The sequence below is a fragment of the Bos grunniens genome, chromosome 22 (genome assembly GCF_055505025.1).
Source record: "Bos grunniens cultivar Pamir isolate PY7600 chromosome 22, Bosgru_T2T1.0, whole genome shotgun sequence".
Classification (NCBI taxonomy): Eukaryota; Metazoa; Chordata; class Mammalia; order Artiodactyla; family Bovidae; genus Bos; species Bos grunniens.
In genome coordinates this window covers 56,396,760-56,420,573 of record NC_141186.1, presented here as the reverse complement: position 1 = coordinate 56,420,573, position 23,814 = coordinate 56,396,760, and the positions used below count along the sequence as shown (strand labels likewise).

The following is a 23,814-nucleotide window of genomic DNA, read 5'->3' as shown; positions in this document are numbered from 1 at the left end:
AAACCCACAACAGAAAACCTTCAGCAGTGCTTGCTCTACAGCACTGCAGTCACATTCACAATACTCAAATCAAGATCTGTACCGTGAAGAAGCTCTGCGTTTATTGCCGACTTATCTTTGTTAGCTGCATCTTACAAAACAACCATTCCCTCACCAAAAAGAAACAAAAGAGTTTAGGAGGAAACTAAGGTTTTTCTTTTTAAGGTGATACAACTTTGAAGGTTCAAAGATGAAGCTGTTCAATTTCTACCACGGAACAGACTAATTTTAATGAAACACTACTTGCGTATGTTAGAATTGAAAACATATTTCCTAAGTCATTAGTGATACTATATACTTCAAAATATATGTTCATTTATTTTAAACTTGTTTTCATTTCTTTCTCTATTTGATATAATGAAACAGAGTAAGCAATAAAGTCCATTTTTGGAATCTCTTATTGTTTAAATATTTAGTTTTCCATTTAGTTGGGATGGAGAAGGGAATGGCAACCCACTTCAGTATTCTTGCCTGGAGAATCCCACGGACAGAGGAGCCTGGTGGACTGCAATCCATGGGGTCACAAGGGGTCGGACACGACTGAGTGACTAGCAATTTTAGTCAGAAATGCTATAGGCTTGAAAAAGACGTTAATAGTTTTCCCTATGTGGAGATGGCTTGAGAACCAAAAACCTTTAAACTTTCAAAGACAGCAGAGGTTTGCATGAAGAAGTTCACCAACTTCCCAGCACACTCCTGAGTCAGACCTCCATTCACAGCCTAACTCTCCCACAGTGTTTTACGTTTAAGAGCTCAACTCAGGAATTCCTATCAATAGCCACAGAATCTTAGAAGAAATATCGGAAGCTTAGTCCAATTCCCAACTGGAGTCGTGGAAGCTTTTTTCCTACAAGAGGCATGATGTGTGGTTCTCCAGCCTTTGCTGGATCGCCCAAGGCAGCCTACCTCAACACTGGACAGTTCTATTGTGGAATCTGTTCTTACATTCTGCTAGTGTCATATTCCTGAAAGTGAAGGTGAAAGTGAAGTCAGTCGTGTCCGATTCTTTGCGACCCCATGGACTGGAGCCTACCAGGCTCCTCCATCCATGGAATTTTCCAGGCAAGAGTACTGGAGTGGGTTGCCATTTCCTTCTCCAGGGGATCTTCCCAACCCAGGGATTGAACCCAGGTCTCCCCCATAGCAAGCAGATTCTTTACCAACTGAGCCACAAGGGAGGCCCAACATAATACACAGGAACAATTATATAAAATATGAAAATATAAGAGGCAAAGTAAAACATGTGGGTGAGCAAAATAATTTGGAGGCTACTATTCTCCATAGTTTGGAGAAGGCAACGGCACCCCACTCCAGTACTCTTGCCTGGTGAATCCCATGGACGGAGGAGCCTGGTGGGCTGCAGTCCATGGGGTCGCTAGGAGTCAGACATGACTGAGCAACTTCACTTTCACGCCTTGGAGAAGGAAATGGCAACCCACTCCAGTATTCTTGCCTGGAGGATCCCAGGGACGGGGGAGCCTGGTGGGCTGCCGTCTATGGGGTCGCACAGAGTCGGACACGACTGAAGCGACTTAGCAGCATTCTCCATAGTTAATAACCTTCCCTTTATTTTTTTAAAAAATTTAGGTCACAGGAGGCCTACTATATGATTATGAATCTTCAACAGATATTAAATACTCATAAACAGTGTAGCATCAACCACATATAAATAAATGTTCAGCATCAGACTCCAAGGGCACCCAAATAATAGAGTGAAAGGCAAAAGAGTCCAGAAGTGGTGGCAAAGAAATGGGACTATCCAGCTCTCCATCACGCTTACTCCATGCATGTGGCAACCATGTACACAGACACACACACACACATGTACACACAAACATACACCCACACCCAGAAGGGGGATAAAGACCTGTGAGCCTATCTTTCATTATCCTTCCAACCTAAATCTAAAAACTGAATCTAATTTGACTAAATTTATCCACCTCTAACTGGAGGAGGAAATGGCAACCCACTCCAGTATTCTTGCCTGAAAAAATCCTACGGACAGAGAAGCCTGGTGGGCTATAGTCCTTGGGGTCACAGACAGTCAGACATGACTGAGTGACTGAGCATGAGCACTTAAAGGCCTAAGCTGGATTCTCCAGAATCTTAATATTCAAAGTGACCCCCAGAACATATCAAGCCCATTTCAATTAACATTTAAAATATAGTTATCCTTGAAATTAGTTTTCAAGTATAGTACTGTTTAGAAAACACTATCAAAATCCTTATTATACAGAAGTAGAAAATACTCTAAGTTTTTAAAGAAAATGTTCAGGTTGCCACAAGGAGTACCCTAAAAACAAGGCAAGGAAATGAAGAATGAGTCTTTGAGAAACTGCTCTATCTAGGACCTTTAAAAAAGGCAAGCAATTTAAATTAAATTAGGTTTTCATAGGCTCCCCTAGTAGCTTAGATGGTAAAGCATCTGCCTGCAATACAGGAGACCCGAGTTCGATCCCTGGGTTGGGAAGATCCCCTGAAGAAGGAAATGGCAACCCACTCCAGTATTCTTGCCTGGAGAATTTAATGGACAGAAAAGCCTGGCAGGCTACAGTCCATGGGGCCACAAAGAGCTGGACACGACTGAGTGACTAACACACACAGGTTTTCAAAGCACCCTGTCTATCTTCTGGTTATTTAAAACCAAAACCACCTTGCTGACCAAAGTAAAAATCCTGAAGCTATTTACTAACTACAAGACATTATGCAAAAGTTCAGAATTTGTGCCAACATTTGTTAAAAGTTAGTTCCAAGACCAAGTTGGTAATTAAAAATAAGACTTTGGGATTATTATGACGGTTAACCAAGAAACTTTGTTTAAAATACACTGCAGCCAGTAAGAATCACAAACCTAATGCAGAAAAATTAGCCATTTCATTAAACACTCTCAGCAGTACCAGAAGGTATCAGCAGAGGGCCTCTAGAAACAGTGGTACGCAAGCTTTCTAAAAACATCTTTCCCAAGTAAACCAGGACATGAATTACTTCCCTGGTAGTGATATTTGCCAAAAAGAAAGTATAAGTTCAAATTAATTTGTCAACATCTGGTTAAGACTCTAGCTCAGAAATTAAATCTGGGAATTTCTCTTAAACCAAAATAATTCACCCCCAAACAAAGAAAGCAATATTCAAATGTCAAATATTGCTTTTCAGGTTACCACTCTGCACTGTAGGACCAAACTTTTCTAACAGTTTAAACAAAAGTGCCAGCTCTTCAGAATATTATTTAAAAAAAAAAAACCGTTTGATATCTATTGTTGTTCAGTCACTAAGTCATGGCTTACTGTTTGCAGCATGCCAGGCTTCCCTGTCCTTCACTATCTCCCGGAGCTTGCTCAAACTCATGTCCATTAAGCTGGTGATGCCATGCAAACATCTCATCCTCTGTTGTCCCCTTCTCCTCCTGCCCTCAAGACATCTAAGATCATACAATCACAAATATGATAGAAAAGCAACATGTGCTATCTTACTGTAAGTAAATTAGGGCCCTACTGAACCAGGCAGATCCATATCACTTCTGATTTCCTAAGAAACTCTGTTATAATTTCAGAGGCTTCCTTTATCCCAGTAGGCTGAAAATTCTATTATTTGGAGTTGGGAAGTAATTTTTTTTAAAGATAAAACAAAGTTCACTAGCAAAGTCTTATAACATTCTTAAAATTAGTGGGCATCTGTATTTTTAAAGCACTATCAACAAAAATTTCAACTGTTCTGAATTAAATTCTATGACTTTCACCAGGTGAAAATCAAAGATATGAAAAAGATTGCAAAAAGGAAAAGAAACTTCAAACTAGAGTTAAATATATTAAAAGAAGCATATCGATCGGATCTTAGAATCAGAAAAGTGATAGGGACTTCCCTGGTGATCCAGTGGCTAAGACTCTGGGCTTCCAATGCAGGAGGCCTGGGTTTGATTCCTGGTCAGGGAACTAGATCCCATGCTGCAACTAAGACCTGGAGCAATGAAATAAATAAACGAGAAAAGCGATAGCTAAGCTCTCGTAACCACATGTGGAAACTGTATTCTGTTTTGGAGACTATAATTTAAGAAGAACACCGAAGAACTAGAACAACCAAGAGCTGATGGACCAGTATGACTAAGTATTCAAAATGACAATGTGAGAACACCCCAGCGCTTGCTCCAGCAGCACATATACTGAAATTGGAACACAGAGTATAGTAACGCGGGCCCTGCACAGGGATGATACTCAAATTCCTGAAGCACTCCGTATTTTTCATGGGCCTCTAGGGTCCTTAGTGAATTGTTTAAAACACAGATTTACATCTGTGACTGCCAAGGATCTTCCTGATTTGCAGTTTCCTGATGGAGCCCAGGGAGACTCCAAATTCACCTAGCATCCCAGAATCTCACTGCTAGAAGGCCATTCTTTAGGTCAGTTTTCTCTTTGAGCTACCTCCAGGCATTACTGATGGCTACAAGATTAGTTTTGGCAAGACCCACAACAGCAAAGGGTAGTAGTCAGAAGGATGACTTTTGTTACTCATCTGTAAAAGATGACCAGAGTTGTTTAAAAGTAGTAACAGAAGAAACCAAACAAGAGTAGTGGGAAAATCAGCCTCTGTCACTGCTCACATTCAAAAAGCTTATTTAAGTTATTTTGAAAAAAGAAAAACTTTGTCCCCCTTTCTTGTCCCCTACTTGATCACAACAATCATGTTCTTCAATTCTGACATACAAACAGGATAGAAAGACAAGAAAGCTGAACATGGAATCAGAAGGGACCCAGGGTCCCTAGTATCACAGTTAGTTGTATTACCTCAGGCTGTTTTTCCAACATTTTTGGATCTGTAAAATGAGGAGCTTGCTTAGGCTTAGCCCATAGCCTTAATAGTCTTTGAGTTTTTGCTAATCACCTGGCAATAGCCAGCGATCTTTTGGCTGAAAATCATTTGTGTTGCAAGGGGCTCATTTTGTAATCAAGGTTTCTAAATTCTTAGCTTCCTCATTACAATGATATTGAAATCTGTGTCAGGGCTCTTTACCCCAGTAAGATGTTACTGTGATAAAATAAAATGTAGTTGCCAGTTCTATTGCTCAGTCAGTAAAGAATCCACCTGCAATGCAGAAGACCTGGGTTGGAAAGATCTCCTGGAGGAGGAAATGGCAACCTACTCCAGTATTCTTGCAGGGGAAACCCCATGGACAGAGGAGCCTGGTGAGCTACAGTCCATGGGGTCACAAGAATCGGACACAACTTTGCGACTAAACTACCACCAACAAATATTTTACTTGATCTTTGGCTAAAGATATATTTTTGTAATATATAAACCAACAAATCCTTGCTAATTCTTTTTACAAAGAGATTTGTCCAAAGACTGATTTTTGAAATCAAACATCTTTTACATATTTTAAAGGATTCTATTTAGGAAATAAGATGCTTTCAAAGTCAAACCATAGATAAAATGAGAGACACTAATGCCTAATAAATACATGCTGATCCTGAAGTATGAAATCTGGTCTGCTCCCACTGACTGACGAAATCACAGGTCATGATGATGTAACACTGAAACAAGTCAAATATTAACAAATACTTACTAAAGCTAATACTTACAAACTAACTAAACAAATACTTACAATATTTTGCTAACTTGCCAAAGCTGCCTATCTTTCTTTAGATAAAATGCTGCATTATGATCACTGAAGAAAAACCAATCTGTTCCAGTAATTATCTTCTATCATACATGATCCTGGTCTGTCCTATTTATCTACCTATGAGTCTTTGGGAAGCTAACAGTCACAAGACAAATTCTTGTAACAATGTTCTGGATTAAAAAAAAATAAAAAAGAGTAGTGGACTTTGGGGGCCAAAATTCTCCCTCCCTCTTAAGACTGAAGGCTACTGATAAAGTACTCAAATCCTCTGTGAATAAAAGGGGAAAGCAGAAGGTATAGGCACATACTATGTTCCTTTAGAGGTCTAATTACTCTAAGGTCTCTATATATTTTGTAATATAAAGGAAAAGGAGGTTAAATTCAACTTAAAGAGTGAACTTGCCTTTGCATTATGTTGAGCCTTCGTCACAGAAGGAATACAACTCAGATGTTAAAAATAAAACCAAATAAAACTTGGAGAGGCATCCTTATGATGATAACTGTGCATGGTAAGTCTGCCAAGGTCAAGAACATCCTAGCTACACCTTCAATTCCACTCTTAGGACAACCACATTAAAAGTTAGTGTAAGACCATTAAGGATAATAAAGGCATCTTGTGGGTCACCACAGAAATATACTGCATTAGAACAAACATACACATTCTGGACCTCCTTGTGGCTCAGCTGGTAAAGAATCCACCTGCAAAGAGGGAGACCTGGGTTCGATCCCTGGGTTGGGAAGATCTCCTGGAGAAGGGAAAGGCTACCACGCCAGTATTCTGGCCTGGAGAATTTAATGGACTGTATAGTCCATGGGGTTGCAAAGAGTCAGACATGACTGAGTGACTTTCCCTTCATTTCACACATTCTAGACCTCTGAGTTAGGGTCAATAGCCTAAAAGTTACTTTCTTTGGCATATGAGTTTTGTTCTATAAAGTACCTTTACTAGAGAACAACTGAAAAGTCAAAACACATCTTCATCTCTGATTTATTCCTACTTTCCCATCCGGGATCGTTTCCTTGATAGTATCAGCTACCAAACTGACACTAAATACACAAATGAGAAAGATCTCTATTGGTTTTCACTTAAAAAATACAATTTTCAATGTTTTTGTTTTTAGGAAAACAGACATTATTTTACTACTTCTCCCAAGCAGACTTTAGGACTTTCAATTTTATCTTTAATTATTTTTAAAAGTATTTATTTATTCATTTATTTGGTTGCACTGGGTCTCAGCTGTGGCATATGGGATCTTTAGTTACAGCATATGGGATCCAGTTCCCCGACCTGGGATTGAACCCAGACCCCACGGCATTGGAACCCTGGAGTTCCAGCCACTGGACCACCAGGGAAGTCACTTTATTTATTTATTTATTTTTTAATTTTTAATTGGAGGATAATTGCTTTACAATTTGTGTTGGTTTCGGCCATACAACAATATCTCTATTTTTAATTCTAACATTGTCAGTAAATTCTACCCACTCTTCTATTGTCAATTCCATTTCCACAGTTACCAATTCAGTTCAGTACTTTAAAAAGAGCGCCTATTACTACTACGTATGATAGTCACTACTCAGTCCAGCCCACATCCTAACAATTCCCTGAACTAGTGACTTCTCAAGGTATAATTCCTTCATTACTAATGGCCTGTCACAGTTGGAGTCATCTCCTCACTTCCGCCTACTTCTCCTGGTCTAGGGGTACCACCTTGTGGTCAGCAACAGGAATTATCCTTCCCATCACCTCGTTTCTTTCCCCTTTGGTAGAACATTACACCTAGGCTTTCTGGTTTTGCACACGGCTCAGTTAACTTAATCTTACAAACCTCCCTTTCTTTTGAACAGAGTAGAATGCCATCATGCAGTAATTTACTGCAGAGGGTAGTGTTCCTTATTTATAAACCCTGGGAAATTCACATACTCTAAGTCTACAAGCTATTTGTTACTGAATGAGAAAGAATGGGTTTTAGTCTACACCTTTGACAAGGCCAGTTGACATGACTATTTTTTAAAAAGCTACATATAAACACAGTAAATTTACTAAAAAAACAAAACAAAACACAGTAGGCCCCAAATGGAGTCTCTTATGCTAATTCTCATAACATCAAACTGAGAACTAAACTACAGTTTTTTGCCTCTCCCAGAAATGGACTCAAACCAGCCAACCAGGAACTGCTGATTAGCATTATTTAGGTAACCCTTGCCATCCTCTGTAAGGACAGTAACCTAGCAATAACCAACACACTTTTTGGACGAGTGTAACTTCCTTGTTCCTGCTCCCTTCTGCCTAGAAGTCTTTTTCTCTGTACAGCTCTTCAGAGTTCGTTTCTATTTGGCTCAGACTGAATGCTGCCCAATCCATGAATCATCAAATAAAGTCAATAAGCTCTTGACTTGGTTCAATTTTGTTTTTTTGAAAGGTACTAACACTTAGACCATACAACCTAAGTTTAAATAAGACATACAGATCAAATTCTCACTAGTTAAGAACTGTTTCAAGTATTGCTCCTCACCCATCAGGCATGGCAGACAGGTGGCTACAGCTTACAGCCTTGACATACATTATCATTTTCTCCCCTTTAACAATGCCAAAAAAAATCCAACTTCCGTAACATTTCCTCATAGTACAGGCCTTTGGGACCTTACCCTTTGCTGTTCCCTCAGGTCTCCCTTCAGAGGTTTGGTCTGCTCCCTCGCATCCTCCAGGTCTTCGCCTGTATATCAGTGAGGTCTTCCCTGATCACTCTGCTTAAAACTTCCCTCCCTAGAAATCCTTATCCTCTTACGCAACTGTCATATCATGCACTTTACTTATATGTTTTGTTAAACTTCTCCAGAGCAAATATTTTTGTTTGTTTGTTTCACTCATACATTCTCAGTGCCTAAGACTGTGGTGGGCAAAGTATGGGCCGAGGCCCAGACACTGTTCACCAGTCAAACCCCGGCATGCCCATTCATTTACATATTATGGGTGACTGATGTCATGCTCCGACACAGCTGAGTAGTTGCAAGACAGACCATATGGTGGAAAATACAATGACTACTTACAGAAAAAGTGTGCAGATCCCTAACCTAAAACAATGGTAGGTCAAACACTCAGTGGAACAACTACCAAGCAAACAAACACGGGGGGAAATGTCTCCGATCCCACGGTATTTTATAAAGATGTAACGGAAGAGTGTCTACACTGAGATATCACTATGAAGCTCTCCCCAGGCTGGCCACCTGTGACCTCTCTGAGGCCATCTTGTACTACTGTCCCCCCTCACTCAGCTTTTCCATACTGGTCTTGCTATTCCCTGGACACGTCAGGTAGGGAATGTCAGCTCCTACCCTGGAGTTATTTCATCCGCCTGAGTACTTATCCCCCAGAAAGCCAGCCTCATGACTAATTTCTTCATCTCCTCAAGTCTTCACTCAAACGTTACCTTCTCAGTGAGGCTTACCTTACCTTATACTGCAACTCCCCTCCCCTCTGTACACACCCCTAATCTCTTTCTTTCTCTAATTTTGCTCTTTTCTTCCCATAATACTCATCACACTTCATCGTAACATATTATTCATTTTTATATCTACTGTATGTTATCTCCTTCAATACAGAGTAAGCCTCCATAACAGCACATATGTTTGCCTGTTTCGTTTTCTGGTGTATTCTAACTACCTAGAAAACTGCCTAGTACATAGTTGGTATTTAATAAGTATTGATGAATAATTAAATGAAAGATTACTCCATTTCAAAAACTTCTCTGCATACACTCTCAAACTCCCTAACTAGATATCGTTTCTTGCTCCCTATCTATTTACTTCTAATTCATCAAACCAATAATTCAAGGGCCAAAGTATTGGATCCGTGCTCAGTCGCTCTGTCGTATCTGACTCTTCGACCCCATGGACTGTTAGCCCTCGAGATTCTTCTGTCCATGGGATTCTCCAGGCAAGAATATTGGAGTTGGTTGCCATTTCCTCCTCCAGGGGATCTTCCTGACTCAGGGATCAATTCTGCACCTCCTGCAATGGCAGGCAGATTCTCTACCACTGACCCACGTAGTGAAGCCCAAACTATTGGCATGAGGAGTAAGACACACCCCTGCCCTTAGGTAATTCTTCTTTCCGCTCCCACCGTCTCGTCTTTGATCCAAACTACTGTCATCTCTCTGGACACGACAGCCTTCCAGCTCATCTATCTGCATCCCACCTGAACCCAGTCTAATCTACTCTTCACACCATAAACACAGTGATATTTTCTAATCATAAAGGTGCAACTGTCCCCTTTGCTTAAAATGCTTTGATATTACTCATTCCTCTTAAATGGAGAAAAACTCCCGAACACTGTCTGCAAACCTCTGTATGAACTCCTTCCTCTCTCTCTCTCCAGCCTTACCCTCTGTGTGCTTGCATGGACACGCACACACACCTGCCATCCCGTCCCTCGTACTCAGGAAAGCGTCCTTCTATCTTAGCACCTTTGCACCTGGAGTTCTCTCTCCATCACCTAATTACCTCAGCTTACCCTCCAAATCTTTGCCATTTCCTCACAGAAGTGACATCCTTAACTAGGTCCTAAGTTCCTGTAATAGGCTCCAGTAGCATGTGCCACGGTTGAAACTTTAGATTTGCTCAAGTGATTATTTAATATGTGTCCCCATCTGATAATAAACTCCATGAGAGTAAGGATCACATCTTTTTCTGTTCATCACAGTATCCACAGTGACTGGAACATCTCATTATATGTTTGCTGAACAAATGACTGAATGAAAGAGTAAGTCAAGATATGGACAAAAGGAAAAACTTTAGAGGAAAAATAAAAAGCGTGAGAAAGGAGTACTAGCTGTTAAGTTGTAGGAGGTAAAGAAGTCCACATGGGCTAAATCATGGGAGGTCCTGTGTATCATCTTAAAGAACTTTCTTTGCCCCTCAGGAAATGATGGAGCCAGTGACTGCTTTTTAAGCAGTGGAAATGACAATGACTTTAGTATTTCAGATAGCTCTCACAAGCTGTGTCCAGCATGGAGAAAAAAAGAATCTGAAAGGGCAGTGAGACAGATGAAGGCCTAAACTAGGGCACTGATTTGGAATGGAGAATGGGGGCAACCTTGGGGGTCATGTCATTAAAGAGCAGGAGCGGTCCAGATAGCTCTAAGCTTGCCGACCGGGCTGAATGGGAGCTCCAGAAATTCGGATTCAGTAATTCTTAAAACTCGTGGGCTGACTGCACTGGAATCATCTGAGGCAACAAGTTAGGAAGCAAACAGGAATATAATTAGAAGCGTTCATTATTAGCTATGATGATTACTCTTCATCCCACTTATTTAATGAAAAGGGAAACTATCTTTGGCCACAGCCTCGGGGTACTTGAAGAGATACTTCTTTTCAGTCACCCAGGCAAAGTGTGCAGAGTACTAGATATAAAGCACAAGAAGTTAACAGGTAATTTAACAGAAACTTACCCGCTCTGCAGACGCCTCATCCCCCGGCAGACACGCAGCAGCAGCGGCAGCGGCACAAGCTATTTCCATCACCACAGAGCTGGAAGGAGCGTCAGTAGTGGATGAAGACCTGGGTCGGCCGGACTGCATGACAGTTGCCATCTCCTGGCCAGATTTCCTGTTGATCTGGGGACTTCCCTTTGGGGCCTCTGGCTTGCCCCGCCTGCTGTGCAGGCTCGTCCCTCTCTTCATCTTGGGTGGCACGCGGATCTGCTGCAGGACACGATTCAGAGCTGTGGGGTGGGTGGGGACACCATCAGTCTCAGCACACGCGTTCTGGCTTTCCAGATCCATTTCAGGCTCTGGGTCTGCCTGAATCTGTTGCACATCGTGGGGGGACACGGACGACCTCCTGCGCTGGTGCTGGAAGAGATGCTTCAAGCCTTGGCCAATCACGTTAATGTTCTCCAAAGCATTGTGGGTCATTTTAGACAACTTTTGTTCTGATTCTGTTTGCTTTCTGGCCTCTGCATCTTGGGATTTGCCTCCGGGATCAGGGTCCTCAAATAATTGTTCACTGCCCGAAGGCTCCATCAGTAGACTTAATACGCTTATTTGCAAACTCAAAAAATTTTTTTAACACACCACGACTGTCAAATTAGGTAGGCATTGCTTCGACAGTAACTACACATGCAGCTGTGAGACGAAGGCTTCATGCCTACCTAATGTTAAAAAAAAAAAAAAAAAGCTCGTATTATAAATCCATGCAGAAACTCCAGTGTTAAAAGAAAAACATGCCACTAGCCCAAGAAGTAGACACTATCATTAAGCAATCTTTAATCAGAAGATTAAAAGATAGTTTTCTAGATAGTGGGTAATGATTATTTTCTAGAATAGGAGGAAAAGCTCCGAAACAAGTACAAAGGAAATGAAAAAACAGCGCTGTCAAAAAACTCCCTACAAGTTGCAATGTGAAGAGGAACTACATACTAGAAGGGTCATCTTGGAATGCAAACCATAATAATATTTGAGAGAACAGCCATTACTTGGGAAATCGAGAGACATCCGAGCACAGAGCATTCAATACAGACAGTCTAGCTGAGGCAATTGAAATGATTCCTCTCAATCACAACCATAGTTAATTATCTGCATGCTGAAGCTCAATATAGTAAATTCAAAGAATAACTGTGAAACGTGGACATCCCAATCTAACTGCATTGTGGGTTTTAATGGAAAAGAGGAATTTCCAGTTATCATTTATATTCATCAAGGTCACTGGCAACTAGACACTTCTCTTTTGAGAAGGTTTGCTCTTTTGAGAAGAAAATGCAAACTGAAATCTTATAGGTTGGATTCTCTGCTGGAACACAAACGACCTTTCGGTACAATGAGTACATGATCCAGAAAGAATCTGTCTTCAGAGACTAGAGCTTGGCTCAGAACCAGTGAACAAAGAAAGAGACTCAAAGGAATCCCTTTCTTTGAAAAGGGTCGACTCTGACAAGAGGCTGCCCATGTACAGCCCACCCTCCATATGCACGGGTTCCACATCTGCAGATTCAACCAACCTCAGATGGAAAACATTTGGGGTGAAGGAGTTCTAGGATTTCCAAAGAGCAAAACCTGAATTTGCCATGCTCCCAGCAACTGTTTTCATAGCATTTATTTACGTTGTATTAGGTATTATAAATGCTCTACAGATGATTTAAGGTATATGGGAGGATGCGCATGGTTCTATGCAAATACTATGCCATTTCATATAGGAGACATGAGCATCTGAGGATTTCGTTATCTGCAGGAGTCCTGGAACCAGTCCTCCATGGGTACCAAGGGACGGCTGTATTCACACAAACTCAAAAGCAAAGAAGTGACACAGTAACTGGGTATGACTAAAAAGGAGAGAAAAAGAAAGGTCAAATAGCAACCACACACCAACATTAAAGTGCAGGAAATTAAAAGGAAGTTGAAACTAAGAGATGTAAGGTCAGCATAACTGCCACAGTTACGGAAGTCACATGCCAAAGAAAGGGAGGGTGTGGTAGGGATAAGGTTTCTCATAATAGAAAACTTTTTTTAAAAAACTGAGTTTCTGCAAGTATGTAAAACAAAACTGCATTAATGTACAGAACCTGCTACAGAGGACAAAATGTGGTGCGTGAAGTTCTTTATTTCTATATTTTACCTCAACTTTTCCTTCAAAGGGCTTTAAAACTCCCTGCGTTACACCAAGGACTTTGAACAGTTTGAAGTCACCACTAAGTCACTACCAAGTCTGAAGCACTTAGGGTGGTCATGGTCTGGGCATACGCAGACAGACCTCTGGCCACCAAACAGCAATTTGAAAGGCATAAATCAGTTGGATTTAAGAGTTCACGGTGACCTCCAGACTCCTAGAGTCCAAAGGGATAGGAATGCAAACCCATCAGACCTTTCTTCCTGGTAACTTCTCTCAGACGACCCTCTCACCATGAACGTGGATGGACACCGTCACTGTGGCTTTGCGGACCACACTCTTACATGCCTATCTTCCCATCTCCTAACCTCTTCATGACTCAGGAGCATAAACCATGTTGACAGGGTTAAAGGCCTTTAACCAGTACCTTCCTACTAACTAAATACCACAAAATTCTTTGCTCCCAAACTAGGCAAATGAGGAGCAGTCACGAGGATGGGAAATTTCACTGCTTTTCACTCAAATTCTCTGTGGCTGCACCAAAAACCTGCCACACGGCTGGGGCCTCTCACCCTTTTCCCGACTCTGTGTTGCTTTTATTTTTCCTTTTCCCTTTGGGAGAGCCAAGAGAGAAGCCCTTAATCCTACTGACATAAACAAATGTTTTGGGCTATATGGAGTTTTCTGGGGCTCCTTGTGGGCAAAAATGTTGTCAACAGTATATGTATTTAATTATCCTGACCTTCCCTCATGAGTTTCTAGTGCAGACTAATAGTTATTGAATTATTTTCACTCTGCAAAGCATGGAGCTTCTCAGACAAAAAGGGCTATGTAACCAAGATAATCCAGTAACTGTATATCAACCTCTTCTTGTACTGGGATATTTAGACCCCGAAAAGATAGAAGGATGTGAAAGCAGCAGGCTGATAATGAGGAAGTAAATTACTTTTTTCCTTATTTATATTGCATTAGCTAAATAATACAACATATTTTTTGTTGCTGCTATTTTGAAAGTAAAACATATAAAATAAGTTTCTCCCATGATAATAAAAGACACCATAAAGAGAGGAATGGTATCAAGGTTCGTTAGAACACCAATCTACTTGTCTCATATATAAACATACAAGGAATTTATTACTCAGCAGATCAGCTTCATTGGGCAGTGTTATAAACTAATCAAGGGGCTTCCCTTGTGGCTCAGATGGTAAAGCGTCTGACTACAATGCAGAAGACCCGGGTTCAATCCCTGGATCGGGAAGATCCTCTGGAGAAGGAAATGGCAACCCACTCCAGTACTCTTGCCTGGAAAATCCCATGGATGGAGAAGCCCAGTAGGCTACAGTACATGGGGTTGCAAAGAGTCAGACATGACTGAGCAACTTCACTTCACTTCACATTAACTTCACTTCACATAAACCTGCTTCTTGGTTTTAAAAAAATGGAAAATATGGTACATTTTTAAATGTCTGTATCTTCATTTGAGATTTCATTAGCATGTCTATATCATTTATTCTCATATAATTTAAAAGAATGATTAATTATAAGGATATGCCAGCATTTGGAGGAAAACCCAGAAACAGGGTGTTGATTTCCAAGCCAAAGCTTGCATAGGCTATCTACATGGCTGCACAGATTACCTAGTAGAGGAGTAGTAAATTCTGGGATTTCTAAAGGCAAAACATATCTTCATGATACTAACAGAAGCTTACCTAACACAGAACACCAAAGAAACTTAAACTGAGCTTTAAGCATCAAATTGTTAGATAAGAATTTTGAAACAACAACCTGTTGCACTGACTGTAAAACGTAATGCTATAACCATTATATAAAACTTGTGACAAGAAGAAAGCAAGCACTAAAATAATTCAATAATGCGAATGTTTTTTAAGACTCCCCTATTTTCTTCTGTAAGACAGTAGTAAAATTCAAATGAATAATAACTGCTGTTCAGCTTATTAAACTTCCCAAACAACTGTATTGCTATCTCTGGTTTAACACAAACAAGTTCAACTGTAAAGCTAAGTGTTCTTTCATAAGAAGGAAATGTTGGCTTCTCTTTTATTCACAGGGCTTCTCTGAAAAGTAAAGTCCTTCTAAGTAAGCCTGAGGAAACCAATAGAGAGAAAAGGGAACAAAAGGATATGGGAGAAAGGGGGCAGGAGGAAGGGGTGGAAAGCGGGGAAAAAAGAGGAGGAAATGGGAGCCACCGACAAACCAGGTATTTCAGAAAACTTGGTTAAATTCTCAGAATTTTAACAATTTTCTACAACAGTTTTGAAAAAAAAAAAATTCGAATTATATATGAACTATCTTTCTTTTTTTTTCCTTTAAGTTGTTACTCCCAACTTTTTAGTTTTCTTGATAGACACGGTGACCAAAGCATTTTGGTTTGGCTATGAACCAAATTATTTCACTGACGCTAACAAATTGGATACTTGCCTTTATCACTCTTCCTCAAGCACTTCTAAGGTGTTCTGGAATCCTTTTAGGGAAAGCTGAAAAGCAAACATTAAGAATTACAAGGTAGGAAACTTAGAAGAGGGGAGTTTATTTATATAAACATAGGAAAAAACTGAGTATACACATAACAAAATGGTAACATTTAGCTCTCAGTGGTAGTACAGGGTAATTTTTTCTAGTGTTTTTCAGTATTTTCTCATTTTGCAAAGAAATAATGAAAAAAAAAACTATAATCAAGAAAAAACAATTTGAGGAACGTCAATATTAAAAAAAAAAGTATATTTCATAAATCTTTTTACACTATGATACTGAATTAGGAATGGATAGTCCATTAATTCTAATCTTAAAGTAAAATGAAATGCAAAATAAGTGTGTTAGTCGCTCAGTCATGTCTGATTCTTTGCGACCCCGTGGACTGTATGTAGCCTGCCACGCTCCTCTGTCCACAGAATTCTGCAGGCCAGAATACTGGAGTGTGTTGCCATTCCTACTCCAGGGGATCTTCCCGACCCAGGGATTGAATCCGGGCCTCCCGAATTGTGGGCAGATTCCTTACCAACATGAAAAGAAGCATAATTTTATAAGCAAGTATCTTTCAAGTAGCTTCCAATTCTCCATCCACAATTTTGCGTTCAAAAGCAACTCTTAATAAGTATGTCTACCATGAATAATTGAGGCTCAAGATGCACCAAAATGGAAAATTCCCTGGAAAACAGCCATTACCAGAGGCAATTTACTCAGGCATGTGTTTGGGGGGCATCTGCTTTGTGCTCCAAATTACACAAAGCATCCTACCTTACCCTCAAGGAAGTAATCTAGGATGGAAAGTGAGTTTACATACTTGAAGCTTAAGAGAAACAGCACAGAACAACATAATTAAGTGCTAGAATGTGTAAGGACAACTATGATTACCATCAGAAGTGAAGAAATCCGATGACACTTGCCTTGAAAAGTTTCAAGAACAAAGAAGCTTTCACTGCACTTTGAAAGATGAGAAGATGGATGAATGAGCAGGAAGATACAGGCCGAGATTCCCAGCTGCAGAGCAGCACACATGCTACACACTGGGGGCCAGTGAAGAGGCCAGATGACTGCACTGGGGGTACTCATCCTGAGTCATCTGGAGAACTGGGTGGCTGGTGGGCAGATGTGAGGGGGGACTTTCCATCTTTAACTTTTTCTACCTCTCGAAGTATATACATTATGACTATTCTTATGTCAGGAAAAAATAAACTTACACATTTGGAAAAAAAAGAAAGTAAATACATGTTTTAATCTCAAGGGGAAACATTTTAAAATTATAGAAAAGGACATAACTATTGTGCTAGCAGAAAGGAAAAACAGAATTAAAATATGCAAATAAATACAAAAAGGAGGGAAAGCAAGATTGCAGATAAGACATATAAAAAGGAAAATATACGATATCAAATGCAAACCCAAATATCCCAATAATTATATTAAATCTAAGTGGACCAAAAGAAGAAGACTATCTATCACACTAAATAAGAAACGGAAGTCAATCCCTGCTGGGCCAGTGCTTAGGGCCCGGCACTTTCACAGCAGTGGCCCGGTTCATTCCCTGGTTGGGGAACTAAGATCCCACAAGCCCCGTGACGTGGCCAAAAAAAAAAATTCTCTATTATGATGTGTAAAAGAATCATGCCAAATATAGAGAACAATTAAAATAAAATGTATAGAAAGGGTTAACAAACATAATCTAAACAAAAGCTGCTCAAGCTTTATTAGTAGTACTCAAAGTAGACTATAATTCAAAAAGCATTAATGGAGGTAATATAATTCATAGGATTAAACGCAGAACTCATTAGAAAGACATAATTTAAAATTTATATGCAAGTAATAACATAGCCTCCAAATGCATAAAGCACAATTTAGCAGACCTACAAGAAGTGAAATATATCTATAATCATAATGGAGAAATTTTTAAAATCTCTCATAATTGATAGAATAAACGACCTAAATCGGAAGAAAAAGAGAGTTAGATCTGAATAGCATGGTTAACAAACTGGGGACCTAAACAGACATTTGTATAAGACAGTACCCAATAACTGCAGAATACTCTATCAAGTTCAAAGAGATCACTTACAAAAAGTGATCCATATGCTGAGCACTAAATCAAGTCTCACAAGTTCTTCTCTGACCACAATGTGGACTCCTAAGGTTCACAGTGGATAAAACCGCTCTCTCCCCACCATCAACAATGCCACCTGACCAAACCTGCAGACAATGCAACAGGGATGGAGTAACACAAGATGCTAGACAAGCACCTATAATCCTAGAGGTAAAGCTTTCTTTCTAACCAAAGGAAATACAGCCCCAAGAGCATGCAGGAATTCCACTGCAGTCAGGACGATTAAATCACAAATTTTGACCAATTGCTGGACACTGAATGTGGGCCAGTATGAGAGTGCCAAGTCTCAAGGGACTGCAATCAGGAGAGAGGCTCTACCCTATTACAGGCTTTTCTGCCAGGAACCTCAAAGGCTGTGTGTGTGGGGGAAGGGGGGTGGGGGGGAGGCAGATAGAATCTGAGAGAATGCAAAGAAGCTTCTTATCCCAGCCCCCACCCTTGTGGAGCTTGCAGCCAACGCCAATCAGCCCAAATCTACCCCCTATTAGCTTAGGGACTTCCCTGGTGGTCCAGGGTGGTTAAGCCTCCGTATGCTCCCACTGCAGGGAACGAAGATTCTGCATGCTACATGGTGACGCCAAAAAAATAAAATACAGGGGCAGAGAAGGCTGCTTTGAATAGGAAATTCAAACAAAAACTACTATTGGTTAAAATCTATTAAGAAAAAAACTTAAGATTAAAAAAGGGGAGGGAATATAAAACCTAAGATAGACACAGCAGTTGAGGAAGAAAAAAGAAGGGGAACAACTCCACTCCTAGAAACAGAAAATTTTACAAGAGACCCAGGTTCTAGTGCCTGCCTAAATCTGAGGCGTACCAGATCATCACAGAACTCCCCTCAACCTCCACTATCATGCTAACAGTTCAGTTCAGTTCAGATGCTCAACCGCTCAGTCATGTCTGCCCCTTTGCGACCCCATGGACTGCAGCATGCCAGGCTTCCCTGTCCATCACCAACTCCTGGAGCTTGCTCAAACTCAGGTACATCGAGTCGCTGATGCCATCCAACCATCTTATCCTCTGTCATCTCCTTCTCCTCCTGCCTTCAATCTTTCCTAGCATGAGGGTCTTTTCCAAGGAGTCAGTTCTTTACATCAGGTGGCCAAAGTATTAGAGTTTCAGCATCAGTCCTTCCAATGAATATTCAGGACTGATTTCCTTTAGGATTGACTGGTTTCATCTCCTTGCAATCCAAGGGACTCTCAAGAGTCTTCTCCAGCACCACAGTTCAAAAGCACCAATTCTTTGGCACTCAGCTTCCTTTATAGTCCAACTCTCACATCCATACATGACTACTGGAAAAATCAGAGCTTTGACTAGATGGACCTTTGTCAGCAAAGTAATGTCTCTGCTAACAAGCTTTGAGTAAAAATAATGGAATATAGCTGCAATAAACAAACTCACTGTGTGAAACAGCACAAAGAGAAAACCCAAAGCTAAGCCGGGATATAATGGACACTAGGGAAATTTGAAGTCTTTGGTTTCCATGGCAACAACATGTATCAATGCTGGTAACCATAGCAATAATACTCTTTAAACATAGCCCAACCCCTAACAGATTAATTTAAATTCTACCTTAAAGGCTCAGCAGAAGGAAGCTTGCAGTCTTCTCCAAGCATATCAGATATTCACCTCAGTATTTCCTGTTCTACACAAAATGGACACCTTTCACCAAGAACTTACGAAGCATGCCAAGATCAGATGAGATCAGTCGCTCAGTCATGTCCGACTCTTTGCGACCCCATGAAACGCAGCACGCCAGGCCTCCCTGTCCAACACCAAGTCCCGGAGTTCACTGAGACTCACGTCCATTGAGTTAGTGATGCCATCCAGCCATCTCATCCTCTATCGTCCCCTTCTCCTCCTGCCCCCAATCCCTCCCAGCATCAGAGTCTTTTCCAATGAGTCAACTCTTCGCATGAGGTGGCCAAAGTACTGGAGTTTCAGCTTTAGCATCATTCCTTCCAAAGAACACCCAGGACTGATCTCCTTCAGAATGGACTGGTTGGATCTCCTTGCAGTCCAAGGGACTCTCAAGAGTCTTCTCCAACACCACAGTTCAAAAGCATCAATTCTTTGGCGCTCAGCCTTCTTCACAGTCCAACTCTCACATCCATACATGACCACTGGAAAAACCATAGCCTTGACTAGACGGACCTTTGTTGGCAAAGTAATATCTCTGCTTTTGAATATGCTATCTAAGTTAGTCATAACTTTCCCTCCAAGGAGTAAGCGTCTTTTAATTTCATGGCTGCAGTCACCATCTGCAGTGATTTTGGAGCCCCAAAAAATAAAGTCTGACACTGTTTCCACTGTTTCCCCATCTATTTCCCATGAAGTGAGGGGACCAGATGGCATGATCTTCATTTTCTGAATGTTGAGCTTTAAGCCAACTTTTTCACTCTCCACTTTAATAAAAACATAGTTTGCAGAAACAAAGCAATCATCAGAACTAGACTCAGAAATGCCATGGTATGAGAATTATCAGAGAATTTAAAACATGATTAATATGGTAGAGAATAATGGAAAAGGTAGACAACATGCAAGATCACACAGGTAGTTTGACAGAGACATGGAAATCATAAAGAATATAGTGGAAATCCTAGAAAGAGAAACATGGTAATAAACAACAAATTATTTTAGTAGATTTGAAACAGCTAAAAAAGAATCAGGGAACTTGAAGACAGGCTCACAGAAATTACTCAAATTGAAATGTAAAGAAGAAAAGAAGTAGGAAAATAAAACAAGAGAAAACATCCAAGAACTGTGGGAAAATATCAAATAGTGTAATATACTCAGAATGCCTGGAGAAGAAAGAACAAAGCAGAAGAAATATGTGAATGGTTAAGTGACAAGACACCAAACTATACAGATTTAAGAAGGTCCAAAAATGTCAAACAAGACTTAAAAGAAACCCCAAAACTAGGCATAATAGCTAGCTGAAATAATAGCTGAAAAGAAAAAGGGAAATCGTGAAGGCAACCAGAGAGGGAAAACATAGTATATACAGAGGAACAAGGATAAGGATTATAATAACCTTGCTGTCAGAAACTTTGCAAGCAAGATAATAGGGGTTTAGCAACTTTAAAAAAATGTTGAAAGAAAAAGATTGTTCAACCAGTATTCTATATCTAGTGAGAATATCCTTCATAAGTGAAGAGGAAATAAAGACTTTTCCAATGTGTAAGTGCACTTTTTGGTGCAGCCACTATGGAAAACAGTATGGCTGCTGCTGCTGCTGCTGCTGCTAAGTCGCTTCAGTCATGGCCGACTCAGTGCGACCCCATAGACGGCAGTCCACCAGGCTCCCCCGTCCCTGGGATTCTCCAGGCAAGAACACTGGAGCGGGTTGCCATTTCCTTCTGCAGTGCATGAAAGTGAAAAGTGAAAGTGAAGTCGCTCAGTCATGTCCCAGTCTTTGTGACCCCGTGGACTGCAGCCCACCGGGCTCCTCCGTCCATGGGATTTTCCGGCAAGAGTACTGGAGTGGGGTGCCATTGCCTTCTCCATGGAAAACAGTATGGAGTTTTCCCTAAAAAGCTATCAAGAAAAAACAGAGCTGCCTTATGACCCAGCAATACCACTCTTGAACGTACATCTGGAGAAAACTCCAATTCAAAAAGATACATGCACCCCAATATCATAGCAGCACTATGACTAATAACTAAGACATGGAAGCAACCTAAACATCCATGAGTAGAGGAATGGATAAATAAGATGTAGCGTGTGTACACAGTGGTAAAATACTCAGTCATAGAAAGAATGACGCAATGCCATTTGCAGCAACAAGGACAGACCAGCGAGCATCATGCGAAGTGAGGTAAGTCAGAGAGGACAAATATCACAGAATATCTGCGGAATATTATATGTGGGATCCAAAAAATGATACAGATGAACTTACTTACAAAACAGAAACAGACTCACAGAGAAAATGAACTTACAGTTGTCAAAGGTGAAAGCGGGTGAGGATAAACTGGGAAATTAGGGCTTAAAAGATATACACTACTAAAACAGATAAACAAGGCCTACTGTACAGCACCGATAACTATGTTCAATATCTTGTAACAACCTAAAAAGGAAAAGAATCTGAAAGGGAATACATATATACACATACGTATAACTGAATCAGCTTGCTGTACACGAGAAACTAACACAACATTGTAAATCAGTTCAGTTCAGTTCAGTCGCTCAGTCACCTCTGACTCTGTGATCCCATAGACTGCAGCACACCAGACTTCCCTGTCCATCACCAACTCCCGGAACTTGCTCAAACTCATGTCCAGCAAGTTTCTGATGCCATCCAACCATCTCATCCATTGTCATCCCCTTCTGCTCCTGCCTTCAATCTTTCCCAGCATCAGAGTCTTTTCAAATGAGTCCATTCATCGCATCAGCTGGCCAAAGAATCAGAGCTTCAGCTTCAGCATCAGTCCTTCCAATGAATATTCACGACTGATTTCCTTTAGGGTTGACTGGTTTGATCTCCTTGCAGTCCTAGGGACTCTCAAGAGTCTACTCCAGCACCACAGTTCAAAAGCATAAATTCTTCAGCACCCAGCTTTCTTTATGGTCCAACTCTCACATCCATACATGACTACTGGAAAAACCATAATTTTGACTATATGGAACTCTGTCGGTAAAGTAGTATCTCTGCTTTTAATATGCTGGTGTGTGAAATGAGTGTAATTGTGAGGTAGTATGAACATTCTTTGGCATTGCCTTTCTTTGGGATTGGAATGAAAACTGATCTTTTCCAGTCCTGTGGCCGCTGCTGAATTTTCCAACCATACTTCAATTAAAAAATCTTAATTTCAAATTTCTGACATCAAGTATTCACGATATGTAATTCAAAACAGGAAAGAATACTCAAAATAAACATACACTAGTATTTATTATTAATTAATGTCACATACAAATAGCAGGCTTCCCAGGAGGCTCAGTGGGTAAAGCCTCCACCTGCAATGCAGGAGACACAGGTTCAGTCCCTGGGTCAGGAAGATCCCTTGATGGAGGGCACGGCAAACCACTCCAGTATTCCTGCCTAGAGAATTCCATAACAGAGGAGTCTGGAGGGCCACACTTCATGGGGTCAATAAGAGTCAGACAAAACTGAAGTGACTGAGCATGTACACACACATAATATAAATGTTACATTTCAATATGCCTTCAGAATGTCAAACTCTGCTCAACTGACCCAGAGCCAATCTTAAATCTCTCTAGAGTAAATGGATGAACACAAAGTTTAGAAATAAAACTTAGTCATGTTTTTTGGATTTTAAAAACGTCTTCAACTCCTGCTCTTTCTCCTTCACTGTAGGTCATCTGAAGTGGTTTCAGTGGGAACACATACTTTATGCTTTGCTACACTGCAAATTTATTCAGCAGTTCTATTCTTGAAGTCATTATTTCTTCTCATGCTTCTATTTTATAAAGGACAACATTTTTCTGGCTCCCTCCTAAGGGTATTTGTGATTTAGCAACATCTTTTCCCAGCCTGGTCATTCACACTCAAAACAAACCTTTCTCTTGACCTCCTTGGTTTATAAATGCATAGACAAGAAACCCAAGAGTTGAGCCAGAAATGAGAAAGACGTAATCAAGTAAGTTCAACAGATATTTACTACTTTGAAAAATGAAATCTCCTCAGTCACAAATATAGCTTTATCACATTTCCTTGTGGCTCAGATGGTAAAGAATCTGCCTGCAATGAGGGAGACCTGGGTTAAGTCCCTGGGTTGGGAAGATCCCCTGGAGCAGGGAGAGGCTCCCCACTCCAGTATTCTGGCCTGGAGAATTCTATGGACTGTATAGTCCATGGGGTCACAAAGAGTCGGACACAACTGAGCAACTTTCACTTCACTTCACTTCACTTGAGTTCACTCAGTAAAAATGGCTGAAGCAAGAAGACCTTACTAAAAGCACAGTGACTACAAAGAATGGGTAGCTCTAGTGC

At 40.6% G+C, this 23,814-nt stretch overlaps 1 protein-coding gene and 1 non-coding gene across 18 annotated transcripts in view; one reads left to right on the top strand and one right to left on the bottom strand.

Moving 5' to 3' along the window:
- Positions 1 to 23,814, bottom strand: part of TMCC1 (transmembrane and coiled-coil domain family 1) — a 156,697-nt gene that overhangs the window by 98,991 nt on the left and 33,892 nt on the right. For 9 of the 17 annotated variants that reach the window (XR_015151842.1, XR_015151843.1, XR_015151844.1 and 6 more), the window contains 2 exons: positions 15,688 to 15,747; positions 11,101 to 11,797 (listed from right to left, as the gene is read on the bottom strand). Coding sequence is in view for 14 of the 17 variants with exons in the window: in XM_086368583.1 (XP_086224709.1) it covers positions 11,101 to 11,673 (573 nt within the window). In the remaining 3 variants the exon portion in view is untranslated. The remainder of the gene's footprint in view (positions 1 to 11,100; positions 11,798 to 15,687; positions 15,748 to 23,814) is intronic. The other 8 variants (XM_086368596.1, XM_086368590.1, XM_086368589.1 and 5 more) reach the window with 1 other exon arrangement.
- LOC147348682 (U6 spliceosomal RNA) lies at positions 4,172 to 4,275 on the top strand. Its single transcript, XR_015152034.1, has one exon. It is a non-coding gene; the product is annotated as a U6 spliceosomal RNA (small nuclear RNA).